The sequence below is a fragment of the Oncorhynchus mykiss genome, chromosome 24 (assembly GCF_013265735.2).
Source record: "Oncorhynchus mykiss isolate Arlee chromosome 24, USDA_OmykA_1.1, whole genome shotgun sequence".
NCBI classification, from domain to species: Eukaryota; Metazoa; Chordata; class Actinopteri; order Salmoniformes; family Salmonidae; genus Oncorhynchus; species Oncorhynchus mykiss.
The window spans coordinates 12,323,128-12,341,892 of NC_048588.1; the positions used below are offsets into that span (position 1 = coordinate 12,323,128).

At 44.1% G+C, this 18,765-nt stretch overlaps 1 protein-coding gene across 2 annotated transcripts in view; it reads right to left on the bottom strand.

Annotated features, from left to right (window-relative positions):
- LOC110503325 (sortilin-related receptor) overlaps positions 1-18,765 on the bottom strand; it is a 72,951-nt gene that overhangs the window by 24,687 nt on the left and 29,499 nt on the right. For both annotated transcript variants that reach the window (XM_036961905.1, XM_036961904.1), the window contains exons 7-16: positions 13,254-13,355; positions 12,698-12,867; positions 11,278-11,470; positions 10,021-10,138; positions 4,764-4,837; positions 4,198-4,286; positions 3,523-3,701; positions 3,078-3,264; positions 2,245-2,373; positions 879-964 (exon numbers count right to left, since the gene is read on the bottom strand). In XM_036961905.1, coding sequence (XP_036817800.1) covers positions 879-964; positions 2,245-2,373; positions 3,078-3,264; positions 3,523-3,701; positions 4,198-4,286; positions 4,764-4,837; positions 10,021-10,138; positions 11,278-11,470; positions 12,698-12,867; positions 13,254-13,355 — 1,327 coding nt within the window. The remainder of the gene's footprint in view (positions 1-878; positions 965-2,244; positions 2,374-3,077; positions 3,265-3,522; positions 3,702-4,197; positions 4,287-4,763; positions 4,838-10,020; positions 10,139-11,277; positions 11,471-12,697; positions 12,868-13,253; positions 13,356-18,765) is intronic.

Here is an 18,765-nt window from a genome sequence, read left to right on the forward strand (position 1 = left end):
TGTATATATCCTCCACATGGACTCTGAACCGGTACCCCCTGTATATAGCCTCCACATTGACTCTGTACAGGTACCCCTCTCCTTACCTATGATGAAAATTACAGGCCTCTCTCATCTTTTTAAGTGGGAGAACTTGCACAATTGGTGGCTGACTAAATACTTTTTTGCCCCACTGTATCTATATAGTCTTAATTCATCATTCCTAATTAGATTTGTGTGTACTGGGTATATGTTGAGAAATTGTTAGATATTACTTGTTAGATATTACTGCACTGTTGGAGCTAGAAACACAAGCATTTCGCCACACCCGCAATCACATCTGCTAAACGTGTGTATGTGACCAATAAAATTAGATTTGGATAATTGAGCTATTTGATTTTGAATTTTAGGCCCTTTAGGTAATATTAAAATACTTCATTTGGCCTTTACTACTATAGCCCATAGAAACACAATGAATAACACGTTCATAAATGGCAAAAAAGGAATAAGGTTCTCCCCTTTCCATTGTGGCCTTTCAAAGGGAAAATAATTGTGAACCCAGTATCAAGCGTCTCAGAGTGTCTCTTATTCATTCATTCAGGTATCTCTTATTCATTAATTCAAGTGTCTCTTATTCATTCATTCAGGTATCTCTTATTCATTAATTCAAGTGTCTCTTATTCATTCATTCAGGTGTCTCTTATTCATTGTGATCTAAAAGACTAAACTTATCTTAAATCAGCATACTCCCAGGTGCTTGATACCTACTGTCCATCGTCTGATTGTATGTGGGTAAGTAAGCTGTGCACTAATGATGGCTTCTTTATTGGCCCATCCACCATGATGGCTAGTGGTCCAGCTCGAATGACGGTTACTTAATTGAGAGAGGGGAGGCTTACCTCCTACAGGACAGGGCAGCATCTCTCCATCCAGTCTGGCTTCTACATCCCCTCCACTACAGCTGTCCCCAGACACCTTCCTGTACCTGAGAGAGCGAGAGAGAGAGAGAGACACACACAAACAAACTGCTTAACAATATGGTCAGACAAACACCCACCACCCATAAAGTGTATCTTGTGCGTAGTTGTGTACGAGGAGTACAAACATTTACATGTTCCCCATTTTATACACACCGAGTATACTTAACATTAAGAAAACTTGCCCTTTCCATGACATAGACTAACCAGGTGAAAGCTATGATCCCTTGTTGATGTCACTTGTTCAATCCACTTCAAAATCAGTGTAGATGAAAGGGAGGAGACAGGTTAAAGAAGGATTTTTAATTATTGAGACAATTGAGACATGGATTGTGTACGTGTGCCATTCAGAGGGTCAATGGGCAAGACATAAGATTTAAGTGCCTTTGAATGGGGTATGGTAGTAGGTGCCAGGCACACCGGTTTGTGTCAAGAACTGCAACGCTACTGGGTTTTTCACACTCAACAGTTTCCCGTGTGTATCAAGAATGGTCCACTACCCAAAGGACATCCAGCCAACTTGATACAACTGTGGGAAGCATTGGAGTCAACATGGGCCAGCATCCCTATGGAACACTTTCGACACCTTGTAGAGTCCAGGCCCCGACGAATTGATGCTGTTCTGAAGGCAAAAGGAGGTGCAACTCAATATTAGGAAGGTGTTCTTAATGTTTTGTACACTCAGTGTATGTCAAGATTTTGCTGGGACATTTCTCTCCTTATGACACTAGGTGGGGCTGTTCTCCATGATAAACGAGGGCTATGTAATGGAATGACGTCACTCCTTCCTCTTCCCCACAGCACTAAAAAAGAACAAAGAGAGTTCTACCCTGACAACAAAAGACGCCAATTACATAGAGTGCATATCATATTCATCAATAACCATGCTGATATCGAACTCTCATCTCTTTGTGGCAGTAAAAAACATAGAAGACTGAGGTGAAGACTGGTACGCTAGGTAACGCCATTTGTTTTTGCAAGACATGTCACTGCCAGTCTGCCACCAAGGACAAGTGTATCTCAACATTTGTTTGTACGTCCCAAACGGCACCCTATTCCCTTTATAGTGCACTACTTTTTTTTTTATTACCAAGGCCCATTTGGGACACACTATGAATTCAGTCCAAACCCCTTCAGCTCAGCTAGGTCATATAATCCTGACCCATCCCACATTGCAAGGCCGTAACAGTCACCTTAACAAAAGGGTAAAGCCTATAATTATGAGAAGGGTAAAGCTTGGTTTCTGATGAAGTGACAATATGTTAATACCAAAGGGATATTGACTTACCCCGTACTGCGACGGTAGGTAGTGCCAACGGGGCAGGGCACGGGAGGGGCGTAGAGGTTCCCCGAGAACTCGGGGTCGGGCAGGCACACCTGGAGGGACAGGTCCTCGCTCAGCTTGAAGCCATAGTCACTGAGAGAGAGAGAGAGAGAGAGAGAGAGAGAGAGAGAGAGAGAGAGAGAGAGAGGAGGGTGAGAGAAAGAGAGAGAGAGAGAGAGAGGAGGGTGAGAGAGACAGAGAGAAACAGAGGGAGAGGAGGGTGAGAGAGAGAGAGAGAGAGGAGAGTGAGAGAGAGAGAGAGGGAGAGAAAGACACACAGAGACAGAGAGCGAGAGAGAGACAGAGAAGGAGAGAGACAGACACAGAAAGGGAGACAGAAACAGAGAAAGATAGACAGAAACAGAAAGAGACACAGAAAGAGAGAAACAGAAAGAGAGACACAGAAACAGAGAGACAGAAACAGAAAGAGAGAAACAGAAAGAGAGAAACAGAGAGACAGAAACAGAAAGAGAGAAACAGAAAGAGAGAAACAGAGAGACCCATTGTTCGCCGACCTAACTATGAAACTATGAACAGATAGAGATGAGTGGAAAAAGACCGTGGCCCAATTCCAATCAACCCCTAGCTCCTACCCTGGAAGGATAACATAGCTGTAAAGTAAGGGAGAAACATTCCACCTAGTCCTAGCTTAACAGAAGGAAACATGGAGCTGTTACCTTTCTAGACAGCAGCTATCCAATCCTTTCAGATCTATATAAGGTGTCTCGGGGTAGATAGAGTATAGGGGTAGAGGCAAAGGGTGGATTTGGGCTTGGCAATGATGCCTCTGGTCTCACCACTCGTAGTCCTGGCGTGTGCAGGAGCAGTTGGATACGGTGACGGGCCGGTCAAAGTCTTCCCCGTTGAAGCAGGTGGCGTGGGGCGTGCGTCGCTTGTACACCATCTCTCTACCCAGAAGGCAGTCGTTGCCGTGCTCGTCTGATGGGGACCAGCGCTTGTAGTCTCCCTCGGCACACGGCACGCCTGAAGAGACACACAAATACTTGATTTGGGATTTGGTGATATTTTATTACCGTAGCATGGGGACAGAAGAGTACATATGCCTGGACAGTGGACACACGCGGACGCACAAACACACACCTCAGTGAGACTGGGTCAGTGGGCGTATGTTTCTCATTTGCGTTGTGAAAATGGAAGACAAACAGACGCAAAAGCACCAGGCTGAGCATACTTCAATCATGACTTCTGCCCAGCGTAGTAATATTATGAGAGTCGCCTCACCGAGCACGTCGCTGGCGTTGACCTGCAGGATGAGCCAGCTGTGTCTCTGGTCGGCGTAGGAGCCGAAGATGGTAAAGATGGTGCTCTTCTCCCCCGGCTCTGTCAGCAGCTGGTAGACATACACCTCCCTGTCAGAGAAACGGAAGTCTGTCCACGTCTCCCCCTCATTGGTACTGAACCTGAGACACAGAGAGACAGTAGGTAGGTAGCCTTGTCCGAGCCAGAATGGCCCGTAGGGAAAATCTCCTAATTCACCATCTGAACAGGATGCTAGTCTATAGATGGGCCGGCAGACAGTACGAAGATCAGAATTAGCATGGTTACAATATGTATACCCTTTTTACACTACTGAGCCAAGCCAAGCTGTAGTGCATTAGCCTGGTTACGTATCCCATGACCTGTAGTAGCTGGAACCATGCTGGAAAGGACAATGTGAAAATAACATTTCAGAGCCAGCACAGTACTGCTTGGGTTGGCAGTGACACAGTGGGTTGAGACGGGTATAATTCACTGAACCTTAAGTTAAGGTAAGCAGACTGAAAGTCAACATCCTAGGGCAGAGTTGCAGTGGGAAGTAGAGGGGTGCAATGAGGAGGGGGTGATACACAGCACACTGTTCTGTTCTAGCAGTGGAGATACAACAGCCCTAAATAAGGCCCCTGCTGTGAGACTCACTTGAGGTGTGTGCTGGAGCCCCCCTGGGCGATGGCCATGAGGACGCCACCGTGGTCACCCCACGTGTAGAAGTGAGGACCGGCCAGCGCCTTGAGAAGGGGAAATGTGAAGAACACCCATTAAAGCCACACTCCATAAGATTGCTGGTCAATTGATATAGTTACCATAATAAGACGAATACAACTGTATTTTTACAAATAATATGACACCATGGTCAGATTAAAAGAATGTAAAACATTTTTTTAAAGTCATTCTGCTCTTGTGGAATGTCACATCGTAGACATCAAGAGCAGGTGAAAATGTTGTGGGTGCTTTTCCGTTGTTTCTGTTTTTGAGGGTTCCCCGTGTGGCTTTGTGGTTGCTTAATAATATGCTGTCAAAGAAAGTGTCCTCCGCTGGCCATTCAGCACTATGGCGAGGCGCTGCACAGAAACCCTTTGGCATATGAAGGGGTGGCATCGGCAGGAAAGAATAACCAACGTCATGATTTACAGCATGCTCATCATGTGCATAGTTACGTTTATGGAGCACACACAAAAACAAGGCGCGCACAGACAGACACTGACCTCTCTCCATCTGGCCCCAGCACTGCTGGACACATACACATTGGGCTTGTTGGCCAGGTTCTTACCCACAGAGCCTGCAGGGGAGACAGACACAGACACAGGATGATCAGTGGAATGGCTGTGAGAGAGGAGGTGATGAATTAAACATTACACACAGAGAGTGATTCAGTAGAATCACTACTGCAGCTTCAGGTGGTCTCCAGTGCCTGCAGTATCCCGGGTCTTGTCCCAAACAGCACCCTATTCCCTACATAGTGGACTACTTTCGACCAAAGCCCCGGTCAAAAGTAGTGCACTACATGCATAGGGAATAGGGTGCGATTTGGGACGCATCCGAGCACAGCCCAGAGCACACAAAGTGACTTGAGACGCAGGCCATGGAGAAAGGGGCTAGTGTAGCATGGCCCTATAGCTGGGTGGCTCTATATAGGGACAGATTCTATCCAGGGTTGTTAAACGGATACTTGAGATCAAGTGATAGACCGATGTTCCCAAAAAGTTCCTATTCTCTCGTGTGCTTTATTGTCAACATTAGATTGCAGTGTCAATACTCTGTCTTTACCATGTGCTGAACATAAAGGCATGAATAATATCAAAATCAGTCTGCAGTCATTCTAGGGGGAAGGCCCTAACGAGTGTAATGAGTCTAATGTCTAACATCATATATCTATTTATCCTAGGTGGATGTAGACTACCATGTTGCACCTAACGGTGTGCGCGTACTGGTACCTGTTGTACAATATGGATCACAGCAGGTATCAAAGCTCTGACTCCAACTCCTTATTGTTTTATGTAGTTGTGTACGGCTCTCTCTCTACGTGACACTCATCCTGAGAGCTGTTTAATGAAGCCACTGTATGTGAATGATGTTCTCCTCCCCTGCGCCACCACTAATGACTGTCGCTCTTGGAGGCCATATTAACGGTGCTTTACAAATTAAGAAATTGTATACAGGTACCAGTCACAAAACAAAACGCTTCGGTGGAAACGCTCCTCCTGATAGGTGGTGTGGGGATGCTGGTCGTGTGTGGCTGGCTGGGTCCACACAAGGAGGGAGACGGTCTGTGTGTGCGTTTGCTTGTACCCGCTGTGTGATGCAGAAGTAATTAGTGCATCTGTGTGTGAGCGATAACATGGACGAGAGGGGCATAGTGTTTCCGCAGCCCTCCCTCCCTGCTCCTCTCTGCACTTCTCCCCGTGGCCATTATCTACTAATAATTTAATTAAGGGTTCTAGCAGCTCGCAGGGTGTAGAGGCTTCTTCCTCCTTCCAGACACAGCTACAAAGGAAATCAATGTACTCGGCCAAGCAGGCAGAAGCGCGACGAGGTAGAGACAGAGAGACAATTTTAGTGGATGAAACACAATGGATGTGTCCAACTGCTCCTCGTGTAACTCCAGTCAAAGTCTATTGCTCTGACCTGAGTACACGCAGTTATACATGCACACACACACACACACACACGTTCGCACAAACCATGAACACACGCACTCAGAAAAAAAGCACTCAAAAATGAGCACTCAGAAAAACGTGTGCGTGCGCGCGCACGCACAACCACACACCACTCACACACACACACACAGTGAATAAGAATTTGCTTTCAACTGAATTGCCTGAATAAATAAAGGTTAACCTCTAAGTAAGGTTAAAATATTTTTTTTTTTAAATGAACACAGACGCAGACAAACAAGCAGGAAGGAGAGACTAGGCAGCTTCTCTATGCACATAGTCTCATTTCCTGTGTGATTGACTGATGGAGGAAGTGGTCCTCTCTATCAGATCAGACAACAGCGGAAGTTGCACCACCATAAGGGAAGTCACGTATTCACCATAGAAATGGTAATTAAGTGGCCTGGCGTGTATAGCGGTAATGCCGTAGCAGTATGGGCTCCTTTTAACGCAACCTTCCTCCTTCTTTCCTCACTGTCCTCGTCTCTCTCCATCTTTAAAGATATATAGTACCAGTCAAAGGTTTGGACACACCTACTCATTTAAGGGTTTTTCTTCATTTGTACTATTTTCTACATTGTAGAATAATAGTGAAGACTTCAACTCTATGAAATAACACATAAAAAAAACAAAAAAGTGTTAAAATATCAAAATATATTTTAGATTTTAGATTCTTCAAAGTAGCCACCCTTTGCCTTGATGACAGCTATTTTACACTCTTGGCATTCTCTCAACCAGCTTCACCTGGAATGCTTTTCCAACAGTCATGAATGAGTTCACACATATGCTGAGCACTTGTTGGCTGCTTTTCATTCACTCTGCGGTCCAACTCATCACAAACGGGTTGTGGAGGCCAGGTCATCTGATGCAGCACTACGTTACTCTCCTTGGTCAAATAGCCCTTACACAGCCTGGAGGAGTGTTTTGGGTCATTGTTCTCTTGATAAACAAATGATAGTCCCACTAAGCGCAAACCAGATAGGATGGAGTATTGCTGCAGAATGCTGTGGTAGCCATGCTGGTTAAGTGTGCCTTGAATTCTCTTGATAAACAAATGATAGTCCCACTAAGCGCAAACCAGATGGGATGGCGTATTGCTGCAGAATGCTGTGGAAGCCATGCTGGTTAAGTGTGCCTTGAATTCTAAATAAATCATAGACAGCGTCACCAGAAAAGCACCCCCACACCATCACACCTCCTCCTCCATGCTTCAAGGTGGGAACCACACATGCAGAGATCATCCGTTCACCTACTCTGCGTCTCACAAAGACATGGCGGTTGGAACCAAAAATGTCAAATTTGGACAGATTTCCACCAGTCTAATGTCCATTGCTCGTGTTTCTTGGCTCAAGCAAGTCTCTTCTTATTACTGGTGCCTTTTAGTAGTGGTTACTTTGCAGCAATTTGACCGTGAAGGCCTGATTCACGCAGTCTCCTATGAACAGTTGATGTTGAGATGTGTCTGTTACTTGAACTCTGTGAAACATTTATTTGGGTTGCAATTTCTGAGGCTGGTAACTCTAATGAACGTATCCTCTGCAGCAGAGGTAACTCTGGGTCTTCTTTTCCTCATGAGAGCCAGTTTCATCATTGCGCTTGATGGTTTTGCGACTGAAGAAACTTTCAAAGTTCTTGAAATGTTCTGGATTGACTGACCTTCATGTCTTAAAGTAATGATGGACTGTTGTTTCTCTTTGTTTATTTGAGCTGTTCTTGCCATAATATGCACTTGGACTTTTACCAAATAGGGCTATCTTCTGTATACCACCCCTACCTTGTCACAACACAACTGATTGGCTCAAACGCATTAAGAAGGTAAACAATTCCACAAATTAACTTTTAACAAGGCACACCTGTTGATTGAAATGCATTCCAGGTGACTACCTCATGAAGCTGGTTGAGAGAATACCAAGTGTGTGCAAAGATGTCATCAAGGCAAAGGGTGGCTACTTTGAAGAATCTCAAATACAAAATACAGTGCCTTGCGAAAGTATTCGGCCCCCTTGAACTTTGCGACCTTTTGCCACTTTTCAGGCTTCAAACATAAAGATATAAAACTGTATTTTTTTGTGAAGAATCAACAACAAGTGGGACACAATCATGAAGTGGAACAACATTTATTGGATATTTCAAACTTTTTTAACAAATCAAAAACTGAAAAATTGGGTGTGCAAAATTATTCAGCCCCTTTACTTTCAGTGCAGCAAACTCTCTCCAGAAGTTCAGTGAGGATCTCTGAATGATCCAATGTTGACCTAAATGACTAATGATGATAAATACAATCCACCTGTGTGTAATCAAGTCTCCGTATAAATGCACCTGCACTGTGATAGTCTCAGAGGTCCGTTAAAAGCGCAGAGAGCATCATGAAGAACAAGGAACACACCAGGCAGGTCCGAGATACTGTTGTGAAGAAGTTTAAAGCTGGATTTGGATAAAAAAAGATTTCCCAAGCTTTAAACATCCCAAGGAGCACTGTGCAAGCGATAATATTGAGATGGAAGGAGTATCAGACCACTGCAAATCTACCAAGACCTGGCCGTCCCTCTAAACTTTCAGCTCATACAAGGAGAAGACTGATCAGAGATGCAGCCAAGAGGCCCATGATCACTCTGGATGAACTGCAGAGATCTACAGCTGAGGTGGGAGACTCTGTCCATAGGACAACAATCAGTCGTATATTGCACAAATCTGGCCTTTATGGAAGAGTGGCAAGAAAGCCATTTCTTAAAGATATCCATAAAAAGTGTTGTTTAAAGTTTGCCACAAGCCACCTGGGAGACACACCAAACATGTGGAAGAAGGTGCTCTGGTCAGATGAAACCAAAATTGAACTTTTTGGCAACAATGCAAAACGTTATGTTTGGCGTAAAAGCAACACAGCTGAACACACCATCCCCACTGTCAAACATGGTGGTGGCAGCATCATGGTTTGGGCCTGCTTTTCTTCAGCAGGGACAGGGAAGATGGTTAAAATTGATGGGAAGATGGATGGAGCCAAATACAGGACCATTCTGGAAGAAAACCTGATGGAGTCTGCAAAAGACCTGAGACTGGGACGGAGATTTGTCTTCCAACAAGACAATGATCCAAAACATAAAGCAAAATCTACAATGGAATGGTTCAAAAATAAACATATCCAGGTGTTAGAATGGCCAAGTCAAAGTCCAGACCTGAATCCAATCGAGAATCTGTGGAAAGAACTGAAAACTGCTGTTCACAAATGCTCTCCATCCAACCTCACTGAGCTCCAGCTGTTTTGCAAGGAGGAATGGGAAAAAATGTCAGTCTCTCGATGTGTAAAACTGATAGAGACATACCCCAAGCGACTTACAGCTGTAATTGCAGCAAAAGGTGGCGCTACAAATTATTAACTTAAGGGGGCTGAATAATTTTGCACGCTCAATTTTTCCGTTTTTGATTTGTTAAAAAAGTTTGAAATATCCAATAAATGTCATTTCACTTCATGATTGTGTCCCACTTGTTGTTGATTCTTCACAAAAAAATACAGTTTTATATCTTTATGTTTGAAGCCTGAAATGTGGCAAAAGGTCGCAAAGTTCAAGGGGGCCGAATACTTTCGCAAGGCACTGTATATAACACTTTTTTGGTTACTACATGATTCCATATGTGTTATTTCATAGTTGTTTTGATGTCTTCACTATTATTTTACAATGTAGAAAATAGTCAAATTAAAAATAAATAAAAACTTGAATGAGTAGGTGTGTCCAAACGTTTGACTGGTACTGTACGTATTTTAAAATAAATAGTCATTGTAGTGGTATGATGCTAGTCTAAGCCTCCCCACCTGTGGCCATGATGAGCCCTGGTGCTGACTCCTTGGACAGTATGGGCATCCTGCGCAGTTGAATGTTGAGAAGCTGGCTCCAGCGCTGGGCCAGGTGGAGGGAGCAGCCCTTGGAGAGCTACAGAGAGGGAGGGACAGGATGGGGGGGATAGAGAGGTACCGAGAGGGTGTCGAAGAGGGATGGAGGGGAGGGAGGGAGGGATAGAGAGGAGAGAGATATAGAAAGAAAAAATGGAGGGATAGATAGGAAAGGTGAAGGGAGATCGAGTAGGGGGGAAGGGAGGGATGGAGAGGCGTTGTGGAGGGAGAGGGGAGAGATGGAGAGAGAAGTGTTAGGTCAATGGAGACAACAATCTGGCAAAACCAAAAATAAATAAATACAAATATAAACTATTTTCTCAGAAGTGAAGCTACATTTACATCATAGTAAATTTAGCTGACACTCTTATCCAAAGCGGGTTATAGTAGTGAGTGCATACATTTTAGTACAAGGGACACAACCACTTTCTAAAACCAGACAGAACACACCTGTTTGCATGCAAACTTACTTCCCCTTTAGAATGCAAACACACCTTGTGGCCTCACGGCTGTTGTTCCTAACCACTAATGTAGGTTCATATTAACCCACCCCCAATTCCTACCTCAAAGGACTCATAGACTCAACACTTTGACAGTGTTACACACAACGAGGCAACTTCCTGCTCACAGACATCAACAAGAAAATAATTACATTCTGCCAAGACTGTCACTTTAATGTCTCTTCCCAATTTTTGCCCTCCCTTCAGGCATGCCTACATTAACAAGAGCCAACAGTGGGAGACTTGGGCAGATCTTAATTAGGGCTGGGATGATAATAGTATCGCGACACACGCTAGTATCGTGGAAAGGAAACAAAACCCGAAGCGGATATAACTTATTTAGGAAAACAGCCCTAATGTTGGAAACAAACATTACGTTGTCATCCAGACTCACATTTATTTATTTTCCAAGCTATAGCACACAATATTTTACATGCAGCAGGTTATTAAAGGAAAAAAGAGAATGGTCTGCTTCGTGTAATCCTGTTGTTGTCGACCCGATGTGTATGATGTCACATTGCTGAAGCTGCCAGCAATGGTCTGTCAGGCAGCTATAACCTAGAGTCTGTGTTTCAGTATCCTGTATCAGTGGTTAGGGGAAACCCACCAGGGAGTAGGTGAACGCTTTCTCTAACCACTGATACAGGGTCAGGTGTTACTGTAACAGCTAGCTAGCTACCTGGCAGTCCAGTGTTCCTCCCAGGCTGTCGGCGGAGGGGGCCTGCAGCAGTTCCCAGGTGCCCCCCTTGTCGAAGGTGATCACGGAGCGCATGTTGTCCTTGCTGAGTGAGCCGTTGATGAGCGTGGCCACGAAGACGCCACGCAGACCCTCCACACGGTGCAGGTCAGCAAAGGGCTCATTGGTAAAGTACCTGGGATGAAACACACACAGTGGCACACACACACACACACACACAGGCGTAGGTACACAAACACAGACAGATGCACATATACACACAGACATGATTAGCATCAACAACAATACAGGATCACGTTCAGTGTATCTTGTGGCTATGTTGGTTAAAGGAAACACGTGTTCTGCTCCTGTCGTGAGGTCGCCTCACTATCAAGAAGCAATCAAGCTGCTCTCACAACACAACAACTCCAGGTAGCTGGTCCTAGTCATTTGACTAATTATAGGCGCTGGACGCATTACGCTACACTGCAGCGCCGTGACGCCATGGACTCAGCAAACATCCAACATCCTGGTCCCTGGGATTTAAACATGTGAACACATGCAAAGGCCCTGCTGTTGTTGACCAACTCTGAGGAGAAAACGCGCACACACACACACACTGACTCATCGTCGTCACTAGGAATGCACCCCAGGAGGTCCCCCAGTGCTGCAATGATCAGACGTAGAACAGCCTCCTCTCTCCAAAATAAATAAAGTTGGGTGGGTGCGTTTGATCAAGGTGGGTCTAATTGATCCAAGGGTGTGTGTACTTGATCAAGGTGAGTTCTGTTACTTTGTTCCTAGCAAGACACTACAGATCTCATAGTGTTTCCTACTAATTAGGCTGCCTTAACTGTGAGTCACATCAGAATATTGCAGACTTCAAATAGTACTTGTTTTCTTTGAAAGGCATTGGGTGATTGATTGAGCCTGCCTGGAGTGTCAGACGGGAAGGGCTTGCACTTTTGGGACTTTTCTTTTGATTCTGTTGTGTCAGGTAAGCTCAATCAAGGGCAGCTTAAGTATTTGAAAGATACCAATACTAATTGAACCCAGATCTCAGATCCATTGTTGCTTAGTAGAATACTGCAGTGTTTCCAAATCTGTTCCTGGGGGGGGATACACCAAAGGTGGCGCACATTTTGGTCCTACCCCAGCACTAACAAGCCACTAATCACAGTGATAAGCAGATTAGCTGAATATAATGGGTTAGTGCTGGGATGGAACAAAAATGTGCAACCTGCGATTAGTTAATAGATCAAATCAGGTGGGTTAGTGCTGGGCCGGCCTGAAACAAAAATGAGCAACCCGAGATTGGTTGATTAGGTCATATAGAGGAAACAGGTGTGTAAGTGCTGGCCTGGAGCAGAGTTGTGCAACCCCCCAGTAGAGAATTGAGAAGCACTAGGAATATTGTACCTACCTGATGAGGGTGTTGCTGCCTGAACCCTCTGGGGTGTAGTATAGCACATTCTCCAGGGACAGGGAGAAGGACAGGCCCTGCGTGTCTGAGATGTACAGGTGGGTGACGTTGTTGAGGTGGTTGACGCAAACAAACACCTGGTCCTCCGAGGCGTCAGCGATGTAGTACTCCTGCAGGAGAAGAAAAGAGACGTTGAGCAGTTTTCCATATTTGTGAAGGGCATGGTGTGATTCTCTCACAACTAAAAGCTGATGATTGTAATTAAACTTTTATTACACAAAAACAGGTTCATTTTTAAGATAAATAATGTAATGGAATTAAAATCTTTCTACTGTGAGTGGAGTGTAACGCCTTACAGCATTGTTCTTGTGATTTCTGGCTCATGTTGAGCTGTCAACTACATACTAGCTACATAGTATAGTTATAGCATTTCCTTACAAACACATTTTCCCAATTTCATCAACGATACAGTGACAGGTTTGTTCTCTAGACTAGGAATCAACTAGGAGCCACAGAGAGGATGTTCTGGTGTGGCGAAGCAGGCCTGGAGACTCACTGTGATTGGGTGGCGGGTCATGAACTGTGCGGCTTTCATTGGCTGGCGGTTGTAGGACACCCACAGCTGGACGGAGGATGGTTCATGGCTCCCCAACAAAGTCTGGAACCAACAGATGTACAATTAATAAATCAATCAATAAGAAACACAAAGAGCCATGGAGACAGCTTAATGACCACCTCTTAATTATGACCAATGTGACAAAATTATTATAGAATCTGCTATTATTAAAAGGACCCCCCAGAGAAAGTTGACAAAACTACATCAACGTAATTTCCTGTCCTATAGACAGGAAAGGCACGTTTAGGTTCCACCTTCGAAGATTTACTACTTATTCATATTCACAAATTGGGTGTGGGATTTTCCACGTGGCGTTTATAAACATCAGCAAATAGGGCACTGGCAGCTGGCAGTGTAGCTAGCTAGCATGCTAACCTTATCTAGCTGGCTAATGTTCTGTCATTTATTTTTTACTAGGCCTATACTAATTTCAAAATGTTAGCCAGTAATGGCTGGTTCTGGATGTGTCATGAGCATTGATTTAGGGAAAACCATCTCAAAGATGGAAACCACTGGCCTATCTTTGACTTCACCATCTATTGTGATCTCCAAAGTTTTCGCATCTTCCAAAAAATGATGACCGCGAATCCACCATCGAAAGGCTTATAAAGAACAAGATGAAGCTCCGGTAATATGGATAAGTATTGAAAGATTGCTGATATGCGTTTTTCTACATTTTAATGGACAACCTTTGGTAGTAAGTAGGCTGCTGGCAGGCTTTGGCTGCGGTACATGGTTCTCACAGGGGAAGTGAAATGATAGGCTACAATGGCTTTGCTCATGATCATCCAAGCAGCAAATGACATGTTACTATAATTTCCTTGAACTTTTTTCACGAGTGCCGTTTCCTTATCTGGATAGACAGTTGTGGTGTCTAGGTAATGTTAGACCAACCAAAGCAGTGGGGTGTGTAGTGAGGCAAAACGTTAGTGGTCAAAATAATCCATCTTGGGGCGACGGGGGATTGCAAAATAATATCACATCAAGCAACTATAACATTTATATACAGTACCAGTCAAAAGTTTGGACACACCTACTCAAAGGTTTTACTTTATTTTTTACTATTTTCTACATTGTAGAATAATCGTAGAGACATCAAACTATGAAATAACACATATGGAATCATGTAGCAACCAAAAAAGTGTTAAACAAATCAAAATTATATTTTATATTTGAGATCCTTCAAAGTAGCCACCCTTTGCCTTGATGACAGCTTTGCACACTCTTGGCATTCTCTCAACCAGCTTCATGAAAAATGCTTTTCCAACAAGAAGGAGTTCACACATATGCTGAGCACTTGTTGGCTGCTTTTCATTCACTCTGCGGTCCAACTCATCACAAACTGGTTGTGGAGGCCAGGTCATCTGATGCAGCACTACATTACTCTCCTTGGTCAAATAGCCCTTACACAGCCTGGAGGAGTGTTTTGGGTCATTGTTCTCTTGATAAACAAATGATAGTCCCACTAAGCGCAAACCAGATGGGATGGAGTATTGCTGCAGAATGCTGTGGTAGCCATGCTGGTTAAGTGTGCCTTGAATTATCTTGATAAACAAATGATAGTCCCACTAAGCGCAAACCAGATGGGATGGCATATTGCTGCAGCATGCTGTGGTAGCCATGCTGGTTAAGTGTGCCTTGAATTCTAAATAAATCACAGACAGTGTCACCAGCAAAGCACCCCCACACCATCACACCTCCTCTTCCATGATTCAAGGTGGGAACCACACATTCAGAGATCAACCGTTCACCTACTCTGCGTCTCACAAAGACATGGCAGTTGGAAGCAAAAATCTCGAATTTGGATTCATCAGACCAAAGGAGAGATTTCCACCGGTCTAATGTCCATTGCTCGTGTTTCTTGGCCCAAGTAGTCTCTTCTTCTTATTGGAGTCCTTTAGTAGTGGTTTCTTTGCAGCAATTTGACCATGAAGGCCTAACTCACGTAGTGTCCTCCGAACAGTTGATGTTGAGATGTGTCTGTTACTTGAACTCTGTGAAGCATTTATTTGGGCTGCAATCTGAGGTGCAGTTAACTCTAATGAACTTATCCTCTGCAGCGAAGGTAACTCTGGGTCTTCCTTTCCTGTGACGGTCCTCATGAGAGCCAGTTTCATCATTGCCCTTGATGGATTTTGCGACTGCACTTGAAGAAACTTTCAAAGTTCTTGAAATTGATATACCACCCCTACCTTGTCACAACACAACTGATTGGCTCAAACACATTAAGAATTTAAATACATTCCAGGTGACAACCTCATGAAGCAGGTTGAGAGAATGCCAAGAGTGTGCAAAGATGTAATCAAGTCAAAGGGTGGCTAATATAAAATATATTTTTATTTGGTTAACACTTTTTTGGTTACTACATGATTCCATATGTGTTATTTCATATTTTGATGTTTTCACTATTATTCTACAACGTAGAAAATAGTAAAAAGAAAAGAAAAAACCTTGAATGAGTAGGTATATACATGAGTGCTGAGTATACATTTTTAATACAGACTAGCTCCAAAATAAGGTGGAAAAACAAATTTGCACCGCGTTTTAATTTCCTCCATTGCTCAGGCGGCCAAGTGAACACAAGGTTATTTGGCTCATCTCAGTCACGAAGAGGAGCAACTTTGCAGCTATTTCTGAACAATAAACAACACTGCTGGTGGGTGGTAACATTCAAATAAACCCCAGCCCTGAAACTAATGGTAGGCTGAAAATAATTTGTATGTCATATCATAGGAAAAGATACCGCACTCACAAGGATTTGCACAAAGTGGAAACTATGACTTACTGACTTAAATAATTGTGAAAAATCATGGGTAAGCTCTGGCCATGGTCTTATAGGGCATTTAAAGACTCAAGTGATGAATCTATCTGTACTGTTGGGCGGATTGTAAGCTCAGTGGGCCAATGAGAACAATCAAAGGCCAAATCTCATTGTTATGTCAGCGAGACCACTTTGTTCAAGAGAGGGGAAAGGGGCTGTACTCTAATGAATTACAAGCAGGAAGACCAAAGCGCCGAGTCTCGCCGCCCTCCGGATCCCCAGAGAGACCTGAGACGCTATTTGCATCCCAAATGGCACCCTATTCCCTACAAAATGCACTACTTTAGACCAGAGACTAATGGAGCCTGGTCAAAAGTAGTGCACTGTATAGGGTGCCATTTGAGACACAGCCAGTGATGTGTCTCCTCTTACGTGTCAGTCTGGCAACACCGACACCATGTGATCTGCCTCCCAGGGATTGGCTAAGCTAGGCTCACATCAGCAGGATGGGACCACTAACAGCCTGTCTGGCCTTCCACCCTCCATTAACAACTAACAGAAATATTATCTTCATTAAAAGCTGCAGGTAATAAATGTCAAGCGAGTACACTTTATTAGGGAGGCCAAATACACAGTTTAATATGATTATATTTGTAGTTATTGAGGCACGCACGCACACGCAATACACACACACACACCGATTAATACAAGTATCTTTACCGAGCTGGGACAAAACAATGTTATAAAATATCACTACAAAGGTCAGTGTTAACATCATAGAGCAGCCAACAGTTTGTGGAAAAGAGATGTGTCACACAGACATGGAAATCCCACGATGATGCTAACAATGAAGAGGACAGATGGCTTCAGTAATGCACTGAAATAATACTTCAGTCTGACGGGCCACACAGACAAACACACACACACGCAAAACACAGCTACACTAGTGGTGCACAGTTGGAAAGCAGGCAGCAAATAAGAGCCACTGAACATCACAGAATTATTCACCGCATAGGACAGCAATCAGGTTCATGACATCATCTTGGATTAGCAGAGAGCGCCCTCAAGGCAGCCAAGATGATCAATAAAAACAAAACATGCGCGCGCTCACTGAGAGCTTTCCCAGTTCCCCCACTGATGACTGATGGATCTAGGCAAGCATTCATGTCATGTAGTCTGTCTTTTATCTGATGACCCAGCAGGCGCAACAAAGTGACTCCCTGTTCCCTGAGACACAATGTGCCTGCCTGCGTGTGAGTCTGTCTGTCTGCCTGCCTGCAAGTCTGTCCGCAAGTCTGGGTCCCCACAGTGCTTTTCAACCTATTGATTTATCTACTGTTGCTGTTAACGTTCCGTCCCCGCGACAGAGTCTGCCGTGTTCTGAAAGCCAAGCAGCCACAACAACACAATGTGGGCATGGAGAATACCAAGGGGAGAGAAACCTAGTCACGGGAAAAGACTACTGCTTCAATGCTTCAATGACAGCAGGCCAGGGGGGTCATTTCAACCACAGTAGCTTGACTGGCTTCCATGACAGAAGAGAGGTCTGACGATCTGTGGAAAATGGATTCTATCCACCAGGGATTCATATCAAACCTTGCTTTAGCAAATGTACGGTGTCTTAATAATAATTTCATGATAGTTGGATGGATGGTTAAGTCATTATGAAGCGTCATTATGTTAATATAAATACCAGGAACAGATACTGAGCACCATGCATTCTTATTGAATTGATTCACCTGTACATATTCATAGCAAGAATATACCTTCAGCAGTCTAACTTCTGCTCAGAACAGAAGCACTGTGCTTCCAATGCAAATTATGATATTTGGATAACCCCCCTGCCTTTTCACATTCTATATCTAAATCAATAAACTAGAAGAATAGTAGTGGGGGGGGGCACATGAAACCCTGTCCTCTCCAGTCCTCCTGCAGAGCCGAGCCTATGGGAGCTGTCGTTGTGGTTTGTTTATCCAGCCAGAAGGTAACTGTTAATCTGAGGGACATAGAGCCATTACCCAGACCTCCCATTGCTTTTAAGTGGCATGTTTATCTCCGCCCTCCTTCTCTCACACTGGACATGTCGCATTGTTTTTTACAGCGAAGTGCCCTGTTGTTTGTGTGTGTGTGTGTGTGTGTGTGTGTGTGTGTGTGTGTGTGTGTGTGTGTGTGTGTGTGTGTGTGTGTGTGTGTGTGTGTGTGTGTGTGTGTGTGAGATGAGTCACACATTGCAGTGGGAGCTGGGGAAATGTGGGGTTTGGCATCACACGTTAAGGAAGAAAGTAAAAGGCCACTACAACGTTAAGGGCCATTGCGACCAATATGCCTGCCCAAAGGAATAAAGCTAGGTCTTGTTCTCTGGGTGTCACAACACTTAAATCTATTTTCCAGGGGAAACAAAAAAGTCCAAACAGCAGCATTGCAATCTCCTGTTCAATGTGGTTGTTGGTCTGCTCTATGCCGTTATGGCTACATTAAACACATTGGAGGTATTGACGCATCAGGGAAAGCACAGGCAACCATTCGAAAAGGAAGTCCTTGATCTTGTTACACTCCCCCTCCTCTCGTCGCCACTGAGACACCTTGCAAATAACAAGGAAATGTGTTAAAAACAAAACCTAAGAAACCTCTTATTGACGTCCATTTATATTAATTAAGCCAGTTATCTTCCGGAGGACTATGGAAAGGAGT